This window comes from Macrobrachium rosenbergii, chromosome 1 (genome assembly GCF_040412425.1).
Source record: "Macrobrachium rosenbergii isolate ZJJX-2024 chromosome 1, ASM4041242v1, whole genome shotgun sequence".
Lineage (NCBI taxonomy): Eukaryota > Metazoa > Arthropoda > Malacostraca > Decapoda > Palaemonidae > Macrobrachium > Macrobrachium rosenbergii.
This window is the reverse complement of record NC_089741.1, coordinates 39,278,538-39,298,537: the sequence shown is the minus strand read 5'-3', so window position 1 is coordinate 39,298,537 and position 20,000 is coordinate 39,278,538. Positions and strand designations below refer to the sequence as shown.

At 36.3% G+C, this 20,000-nt stretch overlaps 2 protein-coding genes and 1 long non-coding RNA gene across 3 annotated transcripts in view; 2 read left to right on the top strand and 1 right to left on the bottom strand.

The window, feature by feature from the left end:
• stet (stem cell tumor) overlaps positions 1 to 10,418 on the bottom strand; it is an 804,488-nt gene extending 794,070 nt beyond the window's left edge. The window contains exon 1 of the mRNA XM_067132787.1: positions 9,967 to 10,418. The gene's annotated coding sequence lies outside the window, so the exon portion shown is untranslated. The remainder of the gene's footprint in view (positions 1 to 9,966) is intronic.
• On the top strand, positions 3,597 to 6,109 carry LOC136855889 (uncharacterized). Its single transcript, XR_010858175.1, has 3 exons — positions 3,597 to 3,694; positions 5,727 to 5,790; positions 5,979 to 6,109. It is a non-coding gene; the product is annotated as an uncharacterized lncRNA (long non-coding RNA).
• An 8,814-nt stretch (positions 10,419 to 19,232) lies between the features above and the next one.
• The window catches only part of Rgl (Ral guanine nucleotide dissociation stimulator-like), a 207,772-nt gene continuing 207,004 nt past the window's right edge, over positions 19,233 to 20,000 (top strand). Inside the window, exon 1 of the mRNA XM_067130155.1 lies at positions 19,233 to 19,413. Coding sequence (XP_066986256.1) covers positions 19,264 to 19,413 — 150 coding nt within the window. The 5' untranslated portion in view covers positions 19,233 to 19,263. The remainder of the gene's footprint in view (positions 19,414 to 20,000) is intronic.

The window sequence follows — 20,000 nt, the reverse complement described above, 5'->3', positions numbered from 1 at the left end:
GAGAGAGAGAGAAGAGAGAGAGAGAGAATTCCACCAGGATACTGCAAACACCCATTAGAAAGTCCCCTCCCGAAGTCGTGCAAAAGAATAAAAAAAAAAAAACTTATTTTATTGCATTTCCGGAACAGCGGGCCGTTTGATGCAAAGCCTTTTCCCTGTTAATGACACGGCAGGTAAAAGAGGTCACGTGACTTACCCTCAATTGAATTCGTGACGTCACGAGATCTTCAATTACCCCAAAAAATTTAGTGTGCTCTCACGCTATCAACGTGGGATCGTTCAGTAGTCACGTGACTTCACTAAAGGTGTCATCAAATAAAACTGTGAAGCAGCCATGTCTTCCTCTTAAATAAAAAGTCTTCTGTGCCTATATATAAAATGTATAGAAGCTCATTACGTGAATAAAAAATAAAGATAATTGGGGCCACCAATTTACCATAAATAGCATTGGCTACAAAGGTAAGCCCATCTTTACAAGGCAAGGAACTGTATTTTACTGTAAGCAAGTAAAAATTGCGCCAAATTTCTTCAGCGCAATCGAGTTTTCTGTACAGCCGCTACAGCGTATAATCAAGGCCACCGAAAATAGATCTATCTGTCGGTGGTCTCGGTACAGTGCTGTATGAGCCGCGGCCCATGAACTTAAACCACGGCCCGGTGGTGGCATATCCTGTATCGTTACCAGAAGCACGATCATGGTTAACTTTAACCTTAAATAGAATAAAAACTACTGAGGCTGCAATTTGGTATGTTTGATGATTGGATGGTGGATGATCGACACACAATTTGCAGCCCTCTAGCCTCATAGTTTTTAGTCTGAGGAGCGGACAGAAAAAGTGCGGACAGAATAAAGTACAGACGGGTAGACAAAGCCACACAATAGTTTTCCTTTCAAACAAAATAACAAATTAGCAAGATAATTTCTTATAGCAATAACTATACTCCAAGAATTTTTAAAAAATTTGCTATTTCGCCAAAGTTAGATCCATTTTTTGCAAAATGGAAAAACTTATACCATGTTCTGTATAATATTTAAATAAAACCCTAAACATAAAACAACAAATTGAAGACTTGGTAACAGGAAATAACAACAACCAAATTAGTTAGCCAAACTTAATTCCAACAAAATTTCGTCATAATTAGCTGTCGCAACAACACCACCAAAACAAGCAACGGAAACATTAATGAACTAATTAACTAAATTAACACTTTTGGCGAGTTAATTACCGTTCAATAAATTAAAAGAAAAAATTATTAGGTCTAATTTAAAAGGTCATGCGTCACCCAGACGTCGACTTGACACTTTTCTTTCAACAATATATTAGCAGCTCGAAGCTTCTTTCAGTAAAAAATTATTGTTACGTGCACGTCAACATGGCATTAGGCCTAAGCCTTTTAAAAGTCTGGTTGAAAAGGTGAATAGTTTACCATAGTACCATTAACCCACTTAAAGGGCTACAAAATATATATATATATATATATATATATATATATATATATATATATATATATATACATATGTATGTATATATATATATATATATATATATATATATATATATATATATATATATATATATATATAAACCAGCACAGATCAAATATTTTGCAAACTTCATTGCATGCTCTAAACAGACTGTTATGACACATGAACAGCAATATAAGGGTACTCGGTCTAGCAGTAATATTCCAGACAGATGGTTATTACACACACACACACACATATCAGCATCAAAACCAGCTTACAAGCTTCTTAAATGCACTGTAGGCCTACTTATAACCTCCCAAACAGGTGATAGTACTAACAACAAAATGTGTTACAACAAACTTGTAAACCTTCAAAACAAAATTTTATTCAATTTCAGCTACAAACTTTACACTCCCCTCATCCTGTCCTCATCGCTGCCTTTGTTCTGGTTGGTATTAACAAAACCAGTTATTAAGTAACATCCTTATCCTTACGATCAACTTTATTTATTGTTTTATTGTTACAAGAACAAAGAGGTTCCCTCTTTGTCTCTGCGTCTATCAAAGTGCTTCATAATAATCAGTATAAAGGATACTAACACTTAATGTCTAGAACTAATATATACAGATGGTCACTTAGTATCACTGCATGCTATCTCTAATTCACTACTTTTATTTTGGTCTTTTTGCAAGGCATAATTGCAATTAATAATGTATTACTGTATACTGTGCATCACCCTGCGTATAAATACTCGTTATCACAAAATAAATGACTAATAATGTGTACCCAACATTACTATTGCTTTGTTTACTGATTCTATAATACTACTCTTACAGGGCGTAAATATATCTTTATTTTAAGCGTTAAGTTGTATACTTATTCATGAATATAATCACCGTATAAAGACGAGAGAGAGAGAGAGAGAGAGAGAGAGAGAGAGAGAGAGCTGGCTCCCAGATGCCGTTAATTATACAAAACTATTCAGGTCTAATAAAAATACATTTGTAGCACTTAACTGCATACGTGAATATAATCCCCGTACAAAAGTCGCTGAAGAAATCTGAGAGAGAGAGAGAGAGAGAGAGAGAGAGAGAGAGAGAGAGAGATGAGGAGGGGGGTTTGCAATTCTTTGTGTAACCTCTCGGCCTTTGGCGAGCCTCTGCCAGAGTGCATGGACTCATTGCCAAATACCGCCAGGGGGTGAATCTCCTTCCCATCCAGTCTTTTCTTTCTTTTCAAGTTCCCACTTTCTTTGACTGCAGCTCGTATAATTTTAGAAATGCAAGGAAACGCGTCTACGAAAGATAGACAAGATTAAAATCCTTGGTAAATGAACAGGAGAGAGAGAGAGAGAGAGAGAGAGAGAGAGAGAGAGAGAGAGAGAGAGATCCTCGTAAATATTAATGACACGATACTCGTGCAAATTCTTCATGCAGAGCTAAATGCGGTAACATTTGTCCCGGAATGCGCTATTATGTTTATAACGCCTGGACTGGCACCGAATTTGCGGACAAAGAGGAATGCAGTGATTATATATATATATAATATAATATGTGTGAGTGTGTGTGTGTGTGTGTGTGTTGTCAAAATCACAGAAATGGCCCAAGAGGTCCTACCGAGAACGAGCAGTTAAGAAACTCGAGCTTTACATCGAATAGGTAGTTAACTGCTCTTTAAATAACAGCCATTCGGTAATTGACTGTACAATTTCTCTGAAGGAACACTAGTTCGCTATTATAAAATTATATATCCTTGTTGACATCCTGGGTGAAACGGAATGGTTTGGTTTGTGAAGATTCATTTTTACTGAGAATTTCTTAAATAGCAGGAGCAGTGATCTTCTACATAGTCTGGATAATCTGTAAACAACTGAAGGTAAGCCGAAGAAAGTGAATTGTAATACAAGTGCTCTGTCAATATTGTTTGTGTATGAGTAATTTATCCGGCTTACCGGGTATTGTACATAAAATGTGAAAGGAGGTTTTACAGATACATGTATGAATTGTTAATTTATGTATATATCAACAGGGCTTAATGCATTAATTTCTATTCTCAGGGTTACGTTCTTTGGATAAAGAAAGCATGGGAACGAGTGTGTGAATTGCACTCACACGCAACATTGGAAGATTCACTATTTAGAAGATCGAAAATACTAGGGACACTCTACGAGGACATCATCTGAAGAGCCCAGAAGAATTGGGAAGATTGTAACTAATCGACTGAAAGGTAAGCCTCTTTGGTGCAATACTACTCTGGTGAATTTTGACTACAATAGGAAAAATGAGTGTGAACAATTATTGATACTAGTTGGATTCAAGTGAAAAGGTGTCGAGGGATGAATATGGTCTCGAAGTGTTGAATTACGTGACAGGAGAGAAGAACGATAGGCCAAAGTTTCAGGTCAGTGCCAATTCAGGAATAGGTTTCAAGTGAGGTACAATTCGAATGTATGTACATGAATAAGATCTGGATTGTAGACTTTCTGATCCAGAGGATATAGCAGTTACGACAGAAAAGTCTTGTTAAGAAGCAAATAATAATCAGGTCTTATTGCAAAGAATTAGGCCTAATAAGTTAGAAGAGGTCATAAATAAACAGCGGGAAATAGTGTTTATAGATTATACGATGGTATGCATATATATATATATATATATATATATAGAGAGAGAGAGAGAGAGAGAGAGAGAGAGAGAGAGAGAGAGAGAGAGAGAGATTCTCGTAAATATTAATGACACGATACTATATTCTTCATGCAGAGCTAAATGCGGTAACATAATATGTGTGTGTGTGTGTGTTGTCAAAATCACAGAAATACCCAAGAGGTCCTACCGAGAACGAGCAGTTAAGAAACTCGAGCTTTAAATTGAACAGATAGTTAACTGCTCCTTAAATAACAGCCATTCGGTAATTGACTGTACAATTTCTTTGAAGGAACATTAGTTCGCTATTATAAAATTATATCCTTGTTGACATCCTGGGTGGAACGAAATGGTTTGGTTTGTGAAGATTCATTTTTACTGAGAATTTCTTAAATAGCAGGAGCTGTGATCTTCTAACTGCATAGTCTGGATAATCTGTAAACAACTGAAGGTAAGCTGAAGAAAGTGAATTGTAATACAAGTGCTCTGTCAATTGTTTGTGTATGAGTAATTTATCCGGCTTACTGGGTATTGTACAAAATGTGAAAGGAGGTTTTACAGATATTTGTATGAATTGTTAATTTATGTATATATATCTGTAGGGCTTAATGTATTAATTTCTATTCTCAGGTTACGTTCTTTGATAAAGTAAAGCATATGGGAACGAGTGTGTGAATTGCACTCACACGCAACATTGGAAGATTCACTATTTAGAAGATCGAAAATACTAGGGACACTCTACGAGACATCATCTGAAGAGCTCCAGAAGAATTGAAAGATTGTAATGAACTGAAAGGTAAGCCTTTTGGTGCAATACTACTCTAGTGAATTTTGACTACAATAGGAAAAATGAGTGTGGAACAATTATTGATACTAAGTTGATCCAAGTGAAAAGGTGTCGAGGGATGAATATGGTCTCGAAGTGTTGAATTACGTGACAGGAAAGAAGAACGATAGGCCAAAGTTTCAGGTCAGTGCCAATTCAGGAATAGGTTTCAAGTGAGGTACAATTCGAATGTATGTACATGAATAAGATCTGACTGTAGACTTTCTGATCCAGAGGATATAGCAGTAACGACAGAAAAGTCTTGTTAAGAAGCAAATAATAATCAGGTCTTATTGGCAAAGAATTAGGCCTAATAAGTTAGAAGAGGTCATAAATAAACAGCGGGAAATAGTGTTTATAGATTATACGATGGTATGCATATATATATATATATATATATATATATATATATATATATATATATAGAGAGAGAGAGAGAGAGAGAGAGAGAGAGAGAGAGAGAGAGAGAGAGAGAGAGAGAGAGAGAGAGAGATTCTCGTAAATATTAATGACACGATACTCGTGCATATTCTTCATGCAGAGCTAAATGCGGTAACATAATAATATGTGTGTGTGTGTGTTGTCAAAATCACAGAAATACCCAAGAGGTCCTACCGAGAACGAGCAGTTTAGAAACTCGCAGATAGTTAACTGCTCCTTAAATAACAGCCATTCAGTAACTGACTGTACAATTTCTTTGAAGGAACAATAGAGATCCTTGCTTGACATCCTGGGTGGAACGAAATCGTTTTGGTTTGTGAAGATTCATTTTTACTGAGAATTTCTTAAATAGCAGGAGCTGTGATCTTCCACGTAACTCGACGAAAATAGTCTGGATAATCTGTAAACAACTGAAGGTAAGCAGAAGACAATGTATTGTAACACAAGTGCTTTGTCAACATTGTTAATATGTATAAGCTATTTATCCGGCTTGCTGAGTAATTGTACATAAAATGTGAAAGGGGGTTTTACAGATATAGTATGAATTGTTAATTTGCGTATACAGTATATCAGTAGGACTTAATGTATTAATTTTTATCCTCAGGGTTGCGTTCTTTGGTTAAAGTAAAGCATATGGGAACGAGTGTGTGAATTGCACTCACACGCAACATTGGAAGATTCACTATTTAGAAGATCGAAAATACTAGGGACACTCTACGAGGACATCATCTGAAGAGCCCAGAAGAATTGGGAAGATTGTGACTAATCGTCTGAAAGGTAAGCCTCTTTGGTACAGTACTACTCTGGTGAATCTTGACTACAATAGGAAAAATGAGTGTGAACAATTATTGGTACTAGCTGGGTCCAAGTGAAAAGGTGTCGAGGGATGAATATGGTCTCGAAGTGTTGAATTACGTGACAGGAGAGAAGAACGATAGGTCAAAATTTCAGGTCAGTGCCAATTTAGGAATAGGCTTCAAGTAAGGTACAATTCGAGCGTATGTACATGCATAAGATTTGGACTGTAGACTTTCTGATCCAGAGGATTTAGCAGTAACGACAGAGAAGTCTTGTTAAGAAGCAAATAATAATCGGGTCTTATTGGCAAAGAATTAGGCCTAATAAGTTAAATAACCAGAAGAGTGTCACATAGATTATACGATGGTATGCGCATATAGTGTTTATAGATTATATTGGTATGCATATATATATATATATATATATATGAGAGAGAGAGAGAGAGAGAGAGAGAGAGGCATCGAAGCTACCTGCAGGCAGGCCAGGCGTCAGTAGCCAACACGAGAGAGAGAAAGAGATTCGATTTCTATAAGAGGATTACAAGAGGAGGAAGGGAGAAGAGACACACCGTCGGGAGCGCCCTTGAAGATGGCCACGTCCCACCCACAAAACAAAAACAAAAAAAAATATTCCTATTCACTTAACCCTATCTGCCTGGGTGCTATTCTCCATTATTCTCACTGCTTTCACGGCGGGAGAGAGAGAGAGAGAGAGAGAGAGAGAGAGAGAGAGAGAGAGAGATAACAAGATAACAGAGACTATGGTAATATAATGTATGATGTATCCGGGGAGAGAGAGAGAGAGAGAGAGAGAGAGAGAGAGAGAGATAACAGAAGCAAGACTGTGGTAATATAATGTATGATGTATCCGGGGAGAGAGAGAGAGAGAGAGAGAGAGATAGAAGAAGAGAGATAACAGAAGCAAGACTGTGGTAATATAATGTATGATGTATCCAGGGAGAGAGAGAGAGAGAGAGAGAGAGAGAGAGAGATAACAGAAGCAAGACTGTGGTAATATAATGTATGATGTATCCGGGGAGAGAGAGAGAGAGAGAGAATAACAGAAGCAGGACTATGGTAATATAATGTATGATGTATCCGAGAGAGAGAGAGAGAGAGAGAGATTCACATAACCGAAGCAAGACTTTGGTAATATAATGTAATGATGTATCCGCCAGTCGACAGAAAGAGAGAGAGAGAGAGAGAGAGAGAGAGAGAGAGAGAGAGAGAGAGAGAGAGATGGCGGAGAGCTCCGGCGGGAGAATTGGCGTCATGGAGTCAGTCAAGGGGATGCCCTGAAGAGGCTCTCCAGTTCCAACCGTCACCGCCTCGTCTTTATCTTTTGGGCTCTCACGACAAAGGCGCCCCCCTTCTAATCCTATTGACACTATGGCTACTCGTCGCCGTCCGCGGAGTACTTGTTTATCGCTTCCGAGAAAACGTTGGTTTTTTTTTTTTTCTTTCATGGCAGGAGTTACTTTTTCTCATTTTTTTCTTTCTTGGGGGATTTAAATTGTTGCGGGGGGGTTGAATCGAATGTAAGCTTTATGGAATGGAATTGGTTTTTTCCCAGTAATAAAACTACTGCAATTCAGGAAAGTTGTTGTAGCAATAACAAATCTAAATAATAATAATAATAATAATAATAATAATAATAATAATAATAATAAGTATCACCTCCTCTTCGTTGGGTGAATCGGTAGGGCTGTGGACTAGCACTCTCTAGGCCCGAGTTCGAGTCTCCGGCCGGCTTTTGAAGAGTTAGAGGAATTTATTTCTGGTGATAGAAATTCATTTCTCGCTATAATGTGGTTCGGATTCCACAATAAGCTTTAGGTCCCGTTGCTAAGTAACCAATTGGTTCTTAGCCACGTAAAATAAGTCTAATCCTTCGGGCCAGCCCTAAGAGAGCTGTTAATCAGCTCAGTGGTCTGGTAAAACTAAGGTATACTTAACTTCCTCCTCTCTTCATTTTCTGAATACAAGTCCTTTCCTAAGCTGACAAAAGGTTATTACTGTTAATCATGTTATTCATTCTATCTTAATACATTTAACCATCAAAATTACTCTACAGTATGTTAGCTAAATCCACGTGGATAACATGAACCTAGGTATAACAAACATACACCATTACCATCCACTAAAGAAGAGGATACGACAGCGGCCCACTTGAAAACAAAAAAAAAATTATAGTCCATAAAAATGGTCTACTTCCTGTAAGACACGGGAGAGTAGAAGAGCGTAGTTTCAGAGAAGCCTCTTTAACTACGAAAGTCTACCAATTATTATTAGAATAAAAAGAGTCTACAGACTATGTACATTTATTTTGTACAACAAAGTTCTACAATTTAGCGGGATGACTAAGCCTAGCTGTAATTAACGACAGCAATTCAGTCCACGCAAATAAATAACACCTGTCCAATTAGGAATGCGTTTGAAACCCCTGGTTGTTATGTAAGGCTATGTGATGACTGATTAGTCTGCCCACCTGGGAAATACAACAGGAAGAATAATCTACTAAAGAGAAATGACAAAGAAATAAACTATGAAATGAAACTCGCATAAGCTTAACTAAATGCATGAGAACCCCACAATTTGAACTAAATCAGTCACATGTGTACGTTAATATAGACAGCAGTAAAAATGTCACACTTAGAAAGAAATCCAGTTGCAAAAAGTAGTATTTCCTTTAAAACAAAGAAAGAAATTCAGATGCAAAAAGTAGTATTTCCTTTAAACCAATCCATAAAAACTAGACTATGCTGTCCTGCAACTATAACGGATTCATAGTCATTTGGTGTTGCAACTAGTTAGGTCTATGACGCCTAAAACCTACAATTACAAATAAGTGCGGCTTCCTTTTAGCATCATTAACACTGTTAAGCGCTCAATCGGTTCAGTTACTAGCAATACCCGTTAATTACGGAAAATTACGATGAATTACACCTTCCCTCTGAGACTTGGGCTAGTGACGCAATCGCTGGCTGGCGCTTTCGCGTATGGCTTCGCACGAATTAAATACCATATTCTACGATCGATTTTAGTAAATATATTCATGTTTTTATATTTAAATTTTAATAGTTTTATTATGGTAAATATATCACAGGTTTACAATATATCATAGGCTTTAAGTTTCAAAGTTATGAATGAAACCTAGGTCTGGGGTTGAAGGAAATGTGTGCATAAGCCTAATTACAAATGTAAATCATTTTATTTAAGTCTCTAGTAGGTAATTAATAACATTAATTAATTAACACTTCAATTAGCCTATATCTATGCCTTATATAATTAAACGAAGCCTTGTAACATTGTAAATAACTTTTAGTGAACAAAACTCTTTAGTAAACAACTTGAATGGAAAAAAAAAAACACAATGTGAGCTTTTCTTTAGCAACAATCACACCCAAGCGGTTTAAAGGGATAAACTGATGGCTTTTACAAACAAGAAGTCTCTCACAAAAACAACAATAACAAACAATCAGGCAAGCAAAAAAAACATATAAACAAAATAAGAAAAATCTCATAAAAAAAAACACAATCTCATGTTCTCATGTAGAGCTAAATTCACACATTTCTTAATTATTATTTAAAAAACTATTTATTTGCACAAACACAACATACAGCGAAAGCAAAAAAAAAACAAAGCAAAAAACAAAAACAACAAGAAAAACTCATCCAAAAACACAATCTTAATTCAAGTTTAAAAACGCAATCTTAAACAGAGTCAAATTTACTCTGGACTTCATTAACTTTTAAAAAAATTAGACCTTCAAAGTAATTTTAAATCAGACTTACCTGTTGCTGTTCGTTCAAGAAACGTGTCAATCACCTTCTCGTGAGGCTGCAATTAATCTGCAATGACTTTAAACTGTAAAATAACCATTAAATGGCCATGTTTTTTTTTTCTTAGGACTGAAAATAAACTTTTATTTATAAGCCTATTGGCATACACCCACTCTTATCCTAGACGGCAATTGTCTTGAAAAACAATGTGTTTTCTTTTCAATGACATTGTAAACAACCACAAAAATAACATTCCCGTTTATAGTAACAGAAAAACAACGCACTAAAACAACACTGAGCGAAAGAGAAACATCCAACGAGGTTTTTCGTTTTTAAATTCCATACATGACACTTAGGATACACAGGTTAAAGCCGACGGTACAGCAGAGCAGTATAGGATCGACATCTACGACAGCAGTTCACCGACTGACTCTGTTGACATCCACAAGTCCCTATATCATAGTGGCAGTGAGTGACTCTCGACACTAAATCTCACGTACTTCACGCGCCTCCTGGTTGGTTGACTGACCTCCTCCCTAACCCTCACGAACTTCGAGTCGCCTGAGCTTACGGGATTCCACAACGTTGCAAAAAAAAGAAGAAAAATGCACCATGTGAGTTTTTCTTCGTTGATATGCAGATTGCATTCTCGCGTTGAGAATTATCCTACTTAGGTTGTCATGCGGAGAAGGTAAAAATACGAAAAATGAAGCTTAACCAGAGTTATGATAACGTGATTTTTAAAAGAGAAATGGATGTTGTTCCAAATGCATTGCAAACGTTTCAGAAAGTTTCGTTTCACTCGTGAACGTTATAATCTCTCAGGGATGGTGGATTTTGCAACTCTGCTAATCGTTCACTTGTATTTACCGTTTTATTTATAACGCCACGATCGGCATTCGAGCGCTTTTATTTCAAGGTTAGTGCTGTCGCTTCAAAACAATGCGTTCATGCCAGTGATATGTGTCTACGCGTGTTTGCGCGTTTGGTGTGTAACTAACACAGTATAATTAAGTACTCTCTCTCTCTCTCTCTCTCTCTCTCTCTCTCTCTCTCTCTCTCTCCATTCTGCAAAACAATTTGTTAGTATACGAGGTATACTAAACTTTTTCTGGTATGTAGATTGTAATGAAAACTTTCAGTAAGTTTATTCTCAAGTGACTGGAGAAAGAAACTGATAAGAAGCTTAAAGATCAAGGGGCTGGTTTTAACTAAGGCAGGAGGTGCACAGATCAGATGTGTGTCAGGGCACATAGTTCAACAGTATACAGAATTTGGAAGCCCCCTTTTGATGGCTTCTGTCGATTACGAGGATGTATTTGATAGCGTCCACAGACAAATATAATGGAAGGTTTTGTGTCAACAAGGCATTTCTGTTAAATATGTCAAGTTAATTTAAGTTTTCCATGGGCGAAGTAGATGTAAAATTGATATTGGTGGGGTCGTGTTAAATGACTATACAGTAAATAGTGGGGTGCTACAAAGGAATGTTTTATCACCTTTTGTTGTTGTTTGTTCTCACAGACTTTGTAAAGGGCTTAGATTGGAGTGTCGATAGAAACCTGACATACTGGACTTATATATGCGGATGGTGTTGCGTTAATCATCAAAACAACACATGATTACATAGCTTACTTAATAGAATGCCTCATATTTCTAGAGAGACAAAACTCAAAATAAATATAGAAACCCTGCAGTAATAAGTATTCAAAATATGCTAAAAGGGATGAAATAACTTTAGGCCTAGATGAGAAAAGGATTAATGAGTCTGAATCTTCCAAATATTTAGAACAATGATATCCAATAAAGGTTCTGTTGATCTGTAATCTAATAATAGATCTTAAGTTCTCGTTAGCTTAGGCCAGGCCCATATACCTTGTAGCTTTTAGCTTAACTCCGTAAGTAGGTAATGGAATTAGCTTTAGTAACTGTAGACCTAGGGTGCGAACTGTTTGGCCTGTGAAGCCTTATTCAGGAGGTTAGTGAGCAGCCTTTGTAAATATATACTTAAAGAATTAAGAAAAGCATGACGAAAGGTCATGGGTCATTCTATGTTTGATTATGACATTGATAATAAGAAAGAAAGAAGATAAACGTTAAAATCGAAGGGCATGTTGTCAGGAACGTAATAAGCTGAGAAGAATTTTAATTGGGAATTTTCACCAGTGTTGTTTTGAAAGTTTTCTCAATCACGCACAGCATTTGGTTTTAAAATAATCAATTTAGGCATATCTTATATAGATATCACTTGTAGATTAAGAATATCCATATCAAAAGTGGTGGCGTGAGTTCACCGAAGCCCTATGCATCCCCGTAGATGCCACAGGAAATGATTGATTGATTGATTGAGTGATATAAAAAGTAAGTTGGTATATACTTTACCACATAGTCTAGGCTAGAGATAGTTATGTTGTTAAATTTATTGTGAAAACTAATCAGTATTATCTATACAGAATTATTTTTGTTTTTTTAGTCTATGTATTGAATTATACCAACAGCTATTCTTAGTTTGATCTAATGATGTTAGCTTTTGGCGGAAGAAGGCTGGAAAACTCCAAATCTGTTCCCACCTAACCTAACTTAACACAACTTATATGGGCAACATCGCAATCTAGGCTCAGTGAGAGCAATTTGAAGAAGCGTGAAAGATGATTAATTCTTTAGTTTTCTGTAAGACAAAAATTATTGTACCGGTTTTGTCTGTCCGTCCGCACTTTTTCTGTCGGCTCTCAGATCTTAAAAACTACTGAGACCAGAGGGCTGCAATTTGTTATGTTGATCATTCACCCTCCAGTCATCGATCATACTAAATTTGCAGCCTTCTAGGCTCGGTAGTTTTGATTTTATTTAAGGTTAGAGTTAGCCATAATCATACTGTACGTCTGTCACCGTTATAGGTGCCAACAAAAGCCACCACCGGACTGTGGCTGAATTTCATGGGTCACAGCTAAGAGTTTTATGGGCCGTGGCTGAGGCCACCGCCGGACCATGGCTGAGTTCATGGACTGCGGCTGAGAGTTTCATGGGCCGTGGTTGAAAGTTTCATACAGCCTTATACGCTGCACAGAAAATCGATTGCGCCGAAGAAACTTCGGCGCATCTTTTACATGTTTACTATTGAAAATGCTACTATCTATGCCTATGAGGACATGGAATAAGGTACTCCGCTATTAGGACAGTAACATTAGCCTAGGCGAAGGAGCGTGACGGCTGCGTTCAAGAGCTCGCTCTTCCCAGTTACCACTAAGGTTGTTAGGTTAGTCTGAGAGGTTCATACCTTCCAATGACAATTTAGAGTGCAAAACCATCCCCATGGCAGGGTACTGGTGGCAAGCTGGCTCCGTAGTCAGGAAGAACTTTTAAAACTCTGTCTTGTGTTTTATATTTGTAGTGGTATCTACACTGCTTTGAATGTATCGCTGTATCCTGTTCTTGGTAATTACAGTTCGATATTTGTTAAATGTAGTAAATGTTGTAATAACAGTACAGTATATAAAATAGTTATTCTTGGGGTTTTCTCTCAGTAAAATCTATGAGGCTTACAACTTTTTAGATATACATGTAGATGCAAATTATTTTTTAAATTTGGCGTTTCTCTTGAACTATATCCTGAGTCCCATCTCTTCAGATACTATATATGATGCATTCTATTAAGAAACCCTTTTAATTTTTTGGTGTTTTGCTGATTGAAGCTACATCATCAGCATATTGCAAGTATAGTATGTCAGGTGTCAGTCAGTGCCCTAATTTAAATTTCCTCTTCCATCTCCAACCATTTTTTTTTCTTTGTAAAATCCACGAGAAGGACAAACTGCAAAGGTGAAGTAACATTCCCTTGTGGCACTCCACTAACTACTGCAACATTAACCTTGCACCTACTGCGTTCATTGATAATTTCAAGTAGCTTTACATATTTAAGGAAAACTTGAAAAATGAAACTATTTGATTTTAGTCCTGTTATTACTTATGAGGGTAGTGCAGGCTAGTTGGTACAGTATTAGACAGGGCACAGTCCCCTAGGTGAGGTGAAGGTTAGTTCAGGATATATTAGTTATGGGGTTTATATGGGAACCCTTCCTGAGTGAGTTATGTTAAAATAGGCTATTCATGTTTTAAATGTAATTGTACTCACGTTTTTGTGACATTTATCTGTCTTTAGAGATTATATTAACCGCAACAATTCATAGACTAACCGCTGAAAGATATATATACTGTATTTTAAAAATAATAAATCAGTATAACAGACATTTACTCTTTCTTTTAATAACTAGAATTCATATAGAAATTTGCAACGATCCCCCACTTTTGGGACTCCTGATTATTATATATGTAATATCCAAATTAATTAGTTTGGAGTGCAACCTATACCCCTGTTGATTGAAGTACTTGTTACCAATTTTCAACGATTGATTCCAGGTCACAATGAGGAATAATCCTACATAGAAAGTTATAGTTTTTGTACCAATGAAAAATGCAGGTTGTTGTAAATACACACATACATACATACATGCATATTTATGTTTGTCTTTTAAAATGTTCACGCGTAATTACTGTATTTCTCTTCACTCTTTTTTTTTTTTTAGTTTTCTGTAAAAGAAAAATATTGTGCCGGCTTTGTCTGTCCGTCCGCACTTTTCTGTCCGCCATCAGATCTTAAAAACTACTAAGGCTAGAGGGTTGCAAATTGGTATGTTTATCATCCACCCTCCAATCATCAAACATACCAAATTGCAGTCTTCTAGCCTTAGTTTTTATTTAATTAACGTTAAAGTTAGCCATAATCTTGCTTCTGGCAACTATATAGGATAGGCCACCACCGAGCTGTGGTGAAAGTTTCATGGGCCGCGACTCATACAGCATTATACCGAGACCACCGAAAGATAGATCTGTTTTCGGTGGCCTTGATTATAAGCTGTAGCGGCTGTACGGAAAACTCGATTGCGCCGGAGAAACTTCGACTTATTTTTTCTTATTTTATCATCCTCTCACTATGGGGCGTTACAGTCTGCTGAAGTGAGCTTAATATAACAGTAACAATACAGCTTCTTCTTCTATAAATATCCATTGTTTTGCTGTTGTCAGCACCATTTGTCCCCATGTTTGGTTGTTTTGATAAAAATAACTCTGGTAAATTTGATAAACATGGCTTCCATCGTATGATAACCGTTCTATTTTGACTCTGAACTCTGAATAGAAGTTTTGGAAATGACATGCTAAAATCGTTGCGATGTTTACATATGTGTATTTATTGGGATTAGAATGTATTTCCTTACTCTAAGTGGTATTTTAATCCGGAAAACACACTGTCTCTCTCTCTCTCTCTCTCTCTCTCTCTCTCTCTCTCTCTCTCTCTCTCTTATATATATATATATATATATATATATATATATATATATATATATATATATATATATATATATATATATATATAATATTATATATATATATATTATATATAAATATATATATATCATCTATACTGTATTATATATATATATATATATATATTTATATATATATATTTATATATATATATATATATATATATTATATATATATATATTCGTATTTCATATATATCTTTACTTAGCCTAGTCTGTTATCAAATACTTAACCTCTGGTAATGAGATTAATGTCAATAAACAACTTTTCAAAAGAATTATTTATGATTCCATATTCAAATATCACAGGTTTCTGTATAATCCATGTATTATAATTAAAACAATAAATCTTTTCCACGAGTTCTAGGAAACACATTTTGTTATAGTTACCCATAAAAATATCAATTTTGGTATTTACCGTTTTCTATTATTATTTATGTAGTACGTTTTCTATGGTAATTCCTCCGATAAAGTGAGCCGAAACGATTGCAACTTGCAAGCATGTGTTTCGTTCGTCCGTGTTCAATTTTGGAGGCTTCCTGACCCTTATGTGGTCCATCATAAGACAAAATCTATCAAATAACTCTATACCATAAGTCTCATCGATTACATGAGTTTAAATGCTAAAGGAGAATGTAGATAGTTCTATGAACGTTTAGTCTTGGACACGTTTGCGAAAGGGCCATTCACCTTTCGTAAGAGTTTAGAAAGAGTAAAAAGGAAATTTCTAGATCAAGTAACTTTTAATCAACAGTTTATTTCTTCTATAGACAATCGAGGTATCTTGGAGGCGTAGCACAACTGACAATAAGTATCAGCAAGAAATGTTCATTGGGTGACATATAATGATACATTGCAGGTACTTTAAGAACGAACTAAAACATGAACATGGAATAACTTCAAATGGAGCTGCCCCTTGTGATTCCTATGAAAGTGCCTCAGAATATTTAGTTATTGTAATACTATATCTCCCTTATTAACGAAAAACACTACCACCCCTTAGGCCTAGAGAGAAGGAACAAATAACTCCAAATATCAATTATAAATGCTCATGTTCAATATGGTGCTACAAATCCCTTAGACCTAGGTACGTCAGTTACACCATCATCGCTCCCTGGAGACATTTTACCAAATAAAAGAGAAGCTGCAACATTCAACACTTTACAGAGGTACAAGAACAACCTATTTTGAACAACATTCAACACTTTACACAGGTACACAAACAACCTGTTTTGAACAACATTCAACACTTTACAGAGGTACAAGAACAACCTGTTTTGAACAATATGAGGTACAAGAACAACCTGTTTTGAACAATATGAGCTGAAGACAAGAGTCTTTCAGTATCAAGGTTTGATATCATATGATTATGTCTTCTGTTTAGGTTTCCCAACAAAGCCCACAGGTTAAAATTCCCCGATTACAGTTAAATAATGACACTGGATAAGTTTTGCTCAGTGTATAAACTATCTCAAGCCAGTGAAGGAGTCTGAAATGTTTGAGCGGTAAAAAAAGTTGTAAGTGAATGTTAGCGAGGGTATAATTGTGAAGGTAAATGATATCCAGAAGACATAGCAATAATTGCAAATAGGAATAATGAAAAAAGGAGGCAATTAATTCGTAATATAGCTTTGGAAACAAACTGAATGAATGAAGAAGGACTTAAGAGAAGGTGAGGCAAGGAAAGCAGCGGGGGTCTTGCAAAAAGTTTGGATTCAAAGACCCCTGCGTCTGTGTAGGCCTAGCTGTAGATTGAGCCAACGCTCCCTAATGGAGGAAAAGTATAGAGGCAGAATGCCAGTGAGAGAAAGGAGATAAAAGCTGTTGAGATGAATACTTTACATAACCTTATGTGGAGTAAGGGGAGATGAAAGGGGTGATAGCTATTTATATATGACAGTGATATACTTGAAGGGGTAACATAGGTAAAAAAAAGATTGACCAGAGCGGCTGGTGGTGGTCTGACTACGAGATAGGATGTAGGATGGTAGGATAGTGTAGAAGTTGTATAATTTGAAAGTTTTGGGAAGAAGAGGAAGCTATAAACCCTGAAGCTACAGGCTAGGCGGAGGAAAAAGATGTTGTAAGAGACAAGTCTAATGTAAAGAAAGAGTGAGTGTGTGCGCAAACTAGGTGAGTGGCACAGTGTGTTGGGTAGGGTTTCAAATCACATCTAGTTCATCTTCACTTCAGCAGCTAAAGCCCAATCACTGTTGGGAAAAAATGTCTCCTTAATGACACATTCTTTTTTTTTGTTTTTTTTACTAGCCTCAGGAACTACTTTTCGTTTCTCAGTTTGTGTTTTTAGTTTAAACTGCGACCCACTACAGTCCACTAATTATAAGTAACATAATTAACTATTTAAGTCAATGGATGTACCTTGAGCTTTTTACAAAATGAGTGTCATATTGTTTACTTCACGCCTAGAACGAGTAACCACATTGTATTACCATTGAAATGAGTGTCTTAAACACAAACTGATATATATATATAATATATATATAGCAATATATATATATATATATGCATATATATATATATATATATATATATATATATATATATATATATATACTAACGGACCTCTGAAACTGGATGGTATGCAGCTTTTGAGATATTTATTCAATAAAAATTACAAGCTTTCCAGGACTAACAATCCTGATTGTCAAGTATGACAATCCACTTTCAGTGAGGTCCTGTTAGTAACTGTATTAATACACGGATAATTGTGTAAGTGATAAAGTTAACATATATCTATATATATATATATATATATATATATATATATATATATATATATATATATATATCACAAGAGATGAAATATTTATAAAGATACAATTTACACAAGCCATACGGATAACTCGGACTGCAGTTAACATAAGCATTGCAACAAGAAATGAATTATTTATAAAGATACAATTTACACAAGCCATACGAATAACTCGGACTGCAGTTAACATAAGCATTGCAACAAGAAATGAACTATTTATAAAGATACAATTTACATGTTTACACATAACTCGACTGCAGTTAACATAAGCATTGCAACAAGAAATGAACTATTTATAAAGATACAATTTATTAATAAGCCACGAATAACTTCGGACTGCAGTTAATAGCGTTACTGCAGCAAGAAATGAACCATTTATAAAGATACACCATACAAGCCATACGGATAACTCGGACTGCAGTTAATGGCGCATTGCAACAAGAAATGAACTATTTATAAAGATACACCTATAATAAGCCATACGAATAACTCGGACTGCAGTTAACATAAGCATTGCAACAAGAAATGAACTATTTATAAAGATACAATTTACACAAGCCATACGAATAACTCGGACTGCAGTTAACATAAGCATTGCAGCGCTAGAAGGAGATGGGAAGCGCCGCAGACCGTGAGATACGATGATACTGCATTCGAAGGCCTTTCGAAATCTTGAGCTCTTTCGTTGACTTCGCGAATTTGTGGAACGGTGAAAGGGATGATGGAAAGTGAATAAAGTCTCCAGCAATGCTTTTGGAGTGAAATTGCTTTGGTTGATTTTAATTTTGCCCGTTGCCCATTGCTTGAAAAAATTTAGCTAATCTCGAACGAAAGAATAAACTTTTCAAGAGGGCTGATTTAGGTTAACTGTGAACGTACTGTTAAGTGTCCGCTTCTCAACTTGCATGTATACGTGTACTTTCCGAAAAGCTTCCATTTCGACGAATGTGGCCTTTGAAAATATACATAGTTTTTTATTTTTTGAATATTTTGTATGCATCTGATCATATCTGGCACGTGAACGTCCCAAAAAGAACGAATAAGTTCAAATACAATCGCCTCGGCCATCCCGCGTTCGGGCTCCCTAAAGCCGTTTGTTTACACGTCTCACATTGCTGGAACGCCAGTGACAGTGGTAAACAGTGAGACAGGTGTATGGTGAGATGTGTTCTCGGGGGATTAACCTATTTTCTGTTGGACGCGTGTGTCTGCACTGAACCCCTTCCTGTCCTGTGGACCCTCGAAGGCGAAAGGAATGAAGAGCGACGGTTTCAGGCGAAGAGGGAGAGGAGAATGAACACGGAGGTAAGTGGAGGAGAGGAGAAAAGCGGTGGGGCCCGTTGGTGGTGGATAGCCCACTTGCGTTGGAGGTTGGCGGTCACGGTGCTGGGGAAAGAGAGAGAAGGGAAGAAAGTTGGGGATATCTCTGCTGGTGTCTCTGTAGATTCGCCCATACTCTGGTCCTTATCTTATTCCCTTCGGGTATCTAGAATGAGAGAAACACGGATAGACGCGAAAAATGAATGGCTAACGGTTAAGGGCTTTGTTTTGGGAAAGTTAGCTCTCGTTTTCTGTTGGACGATTACTTAGATTTCACTTTGGCCAGTCCAGGTGTATGGGCACAGGTAGCTAATTCGGGCTGTTTTGTATTTCATACGAGCAGAATAGTAAAACTACTTCTAATTGTCGAAGAAAAATTGTCAGAATATCGCAGTAGATTGCTGCTTGTAGTGTTGTTGAAGTCTCTAGGTGCTCTGTGGATCTTGGGTCATCCATAACTTTTGAGTTTTTCAAGTTAACCTTTGTGGATTTGCTTCATTATTATTATTATTATTATTATTATTATTATTATTATTATTATTATTATTATTATTCCCTTAAATTTATTTCCC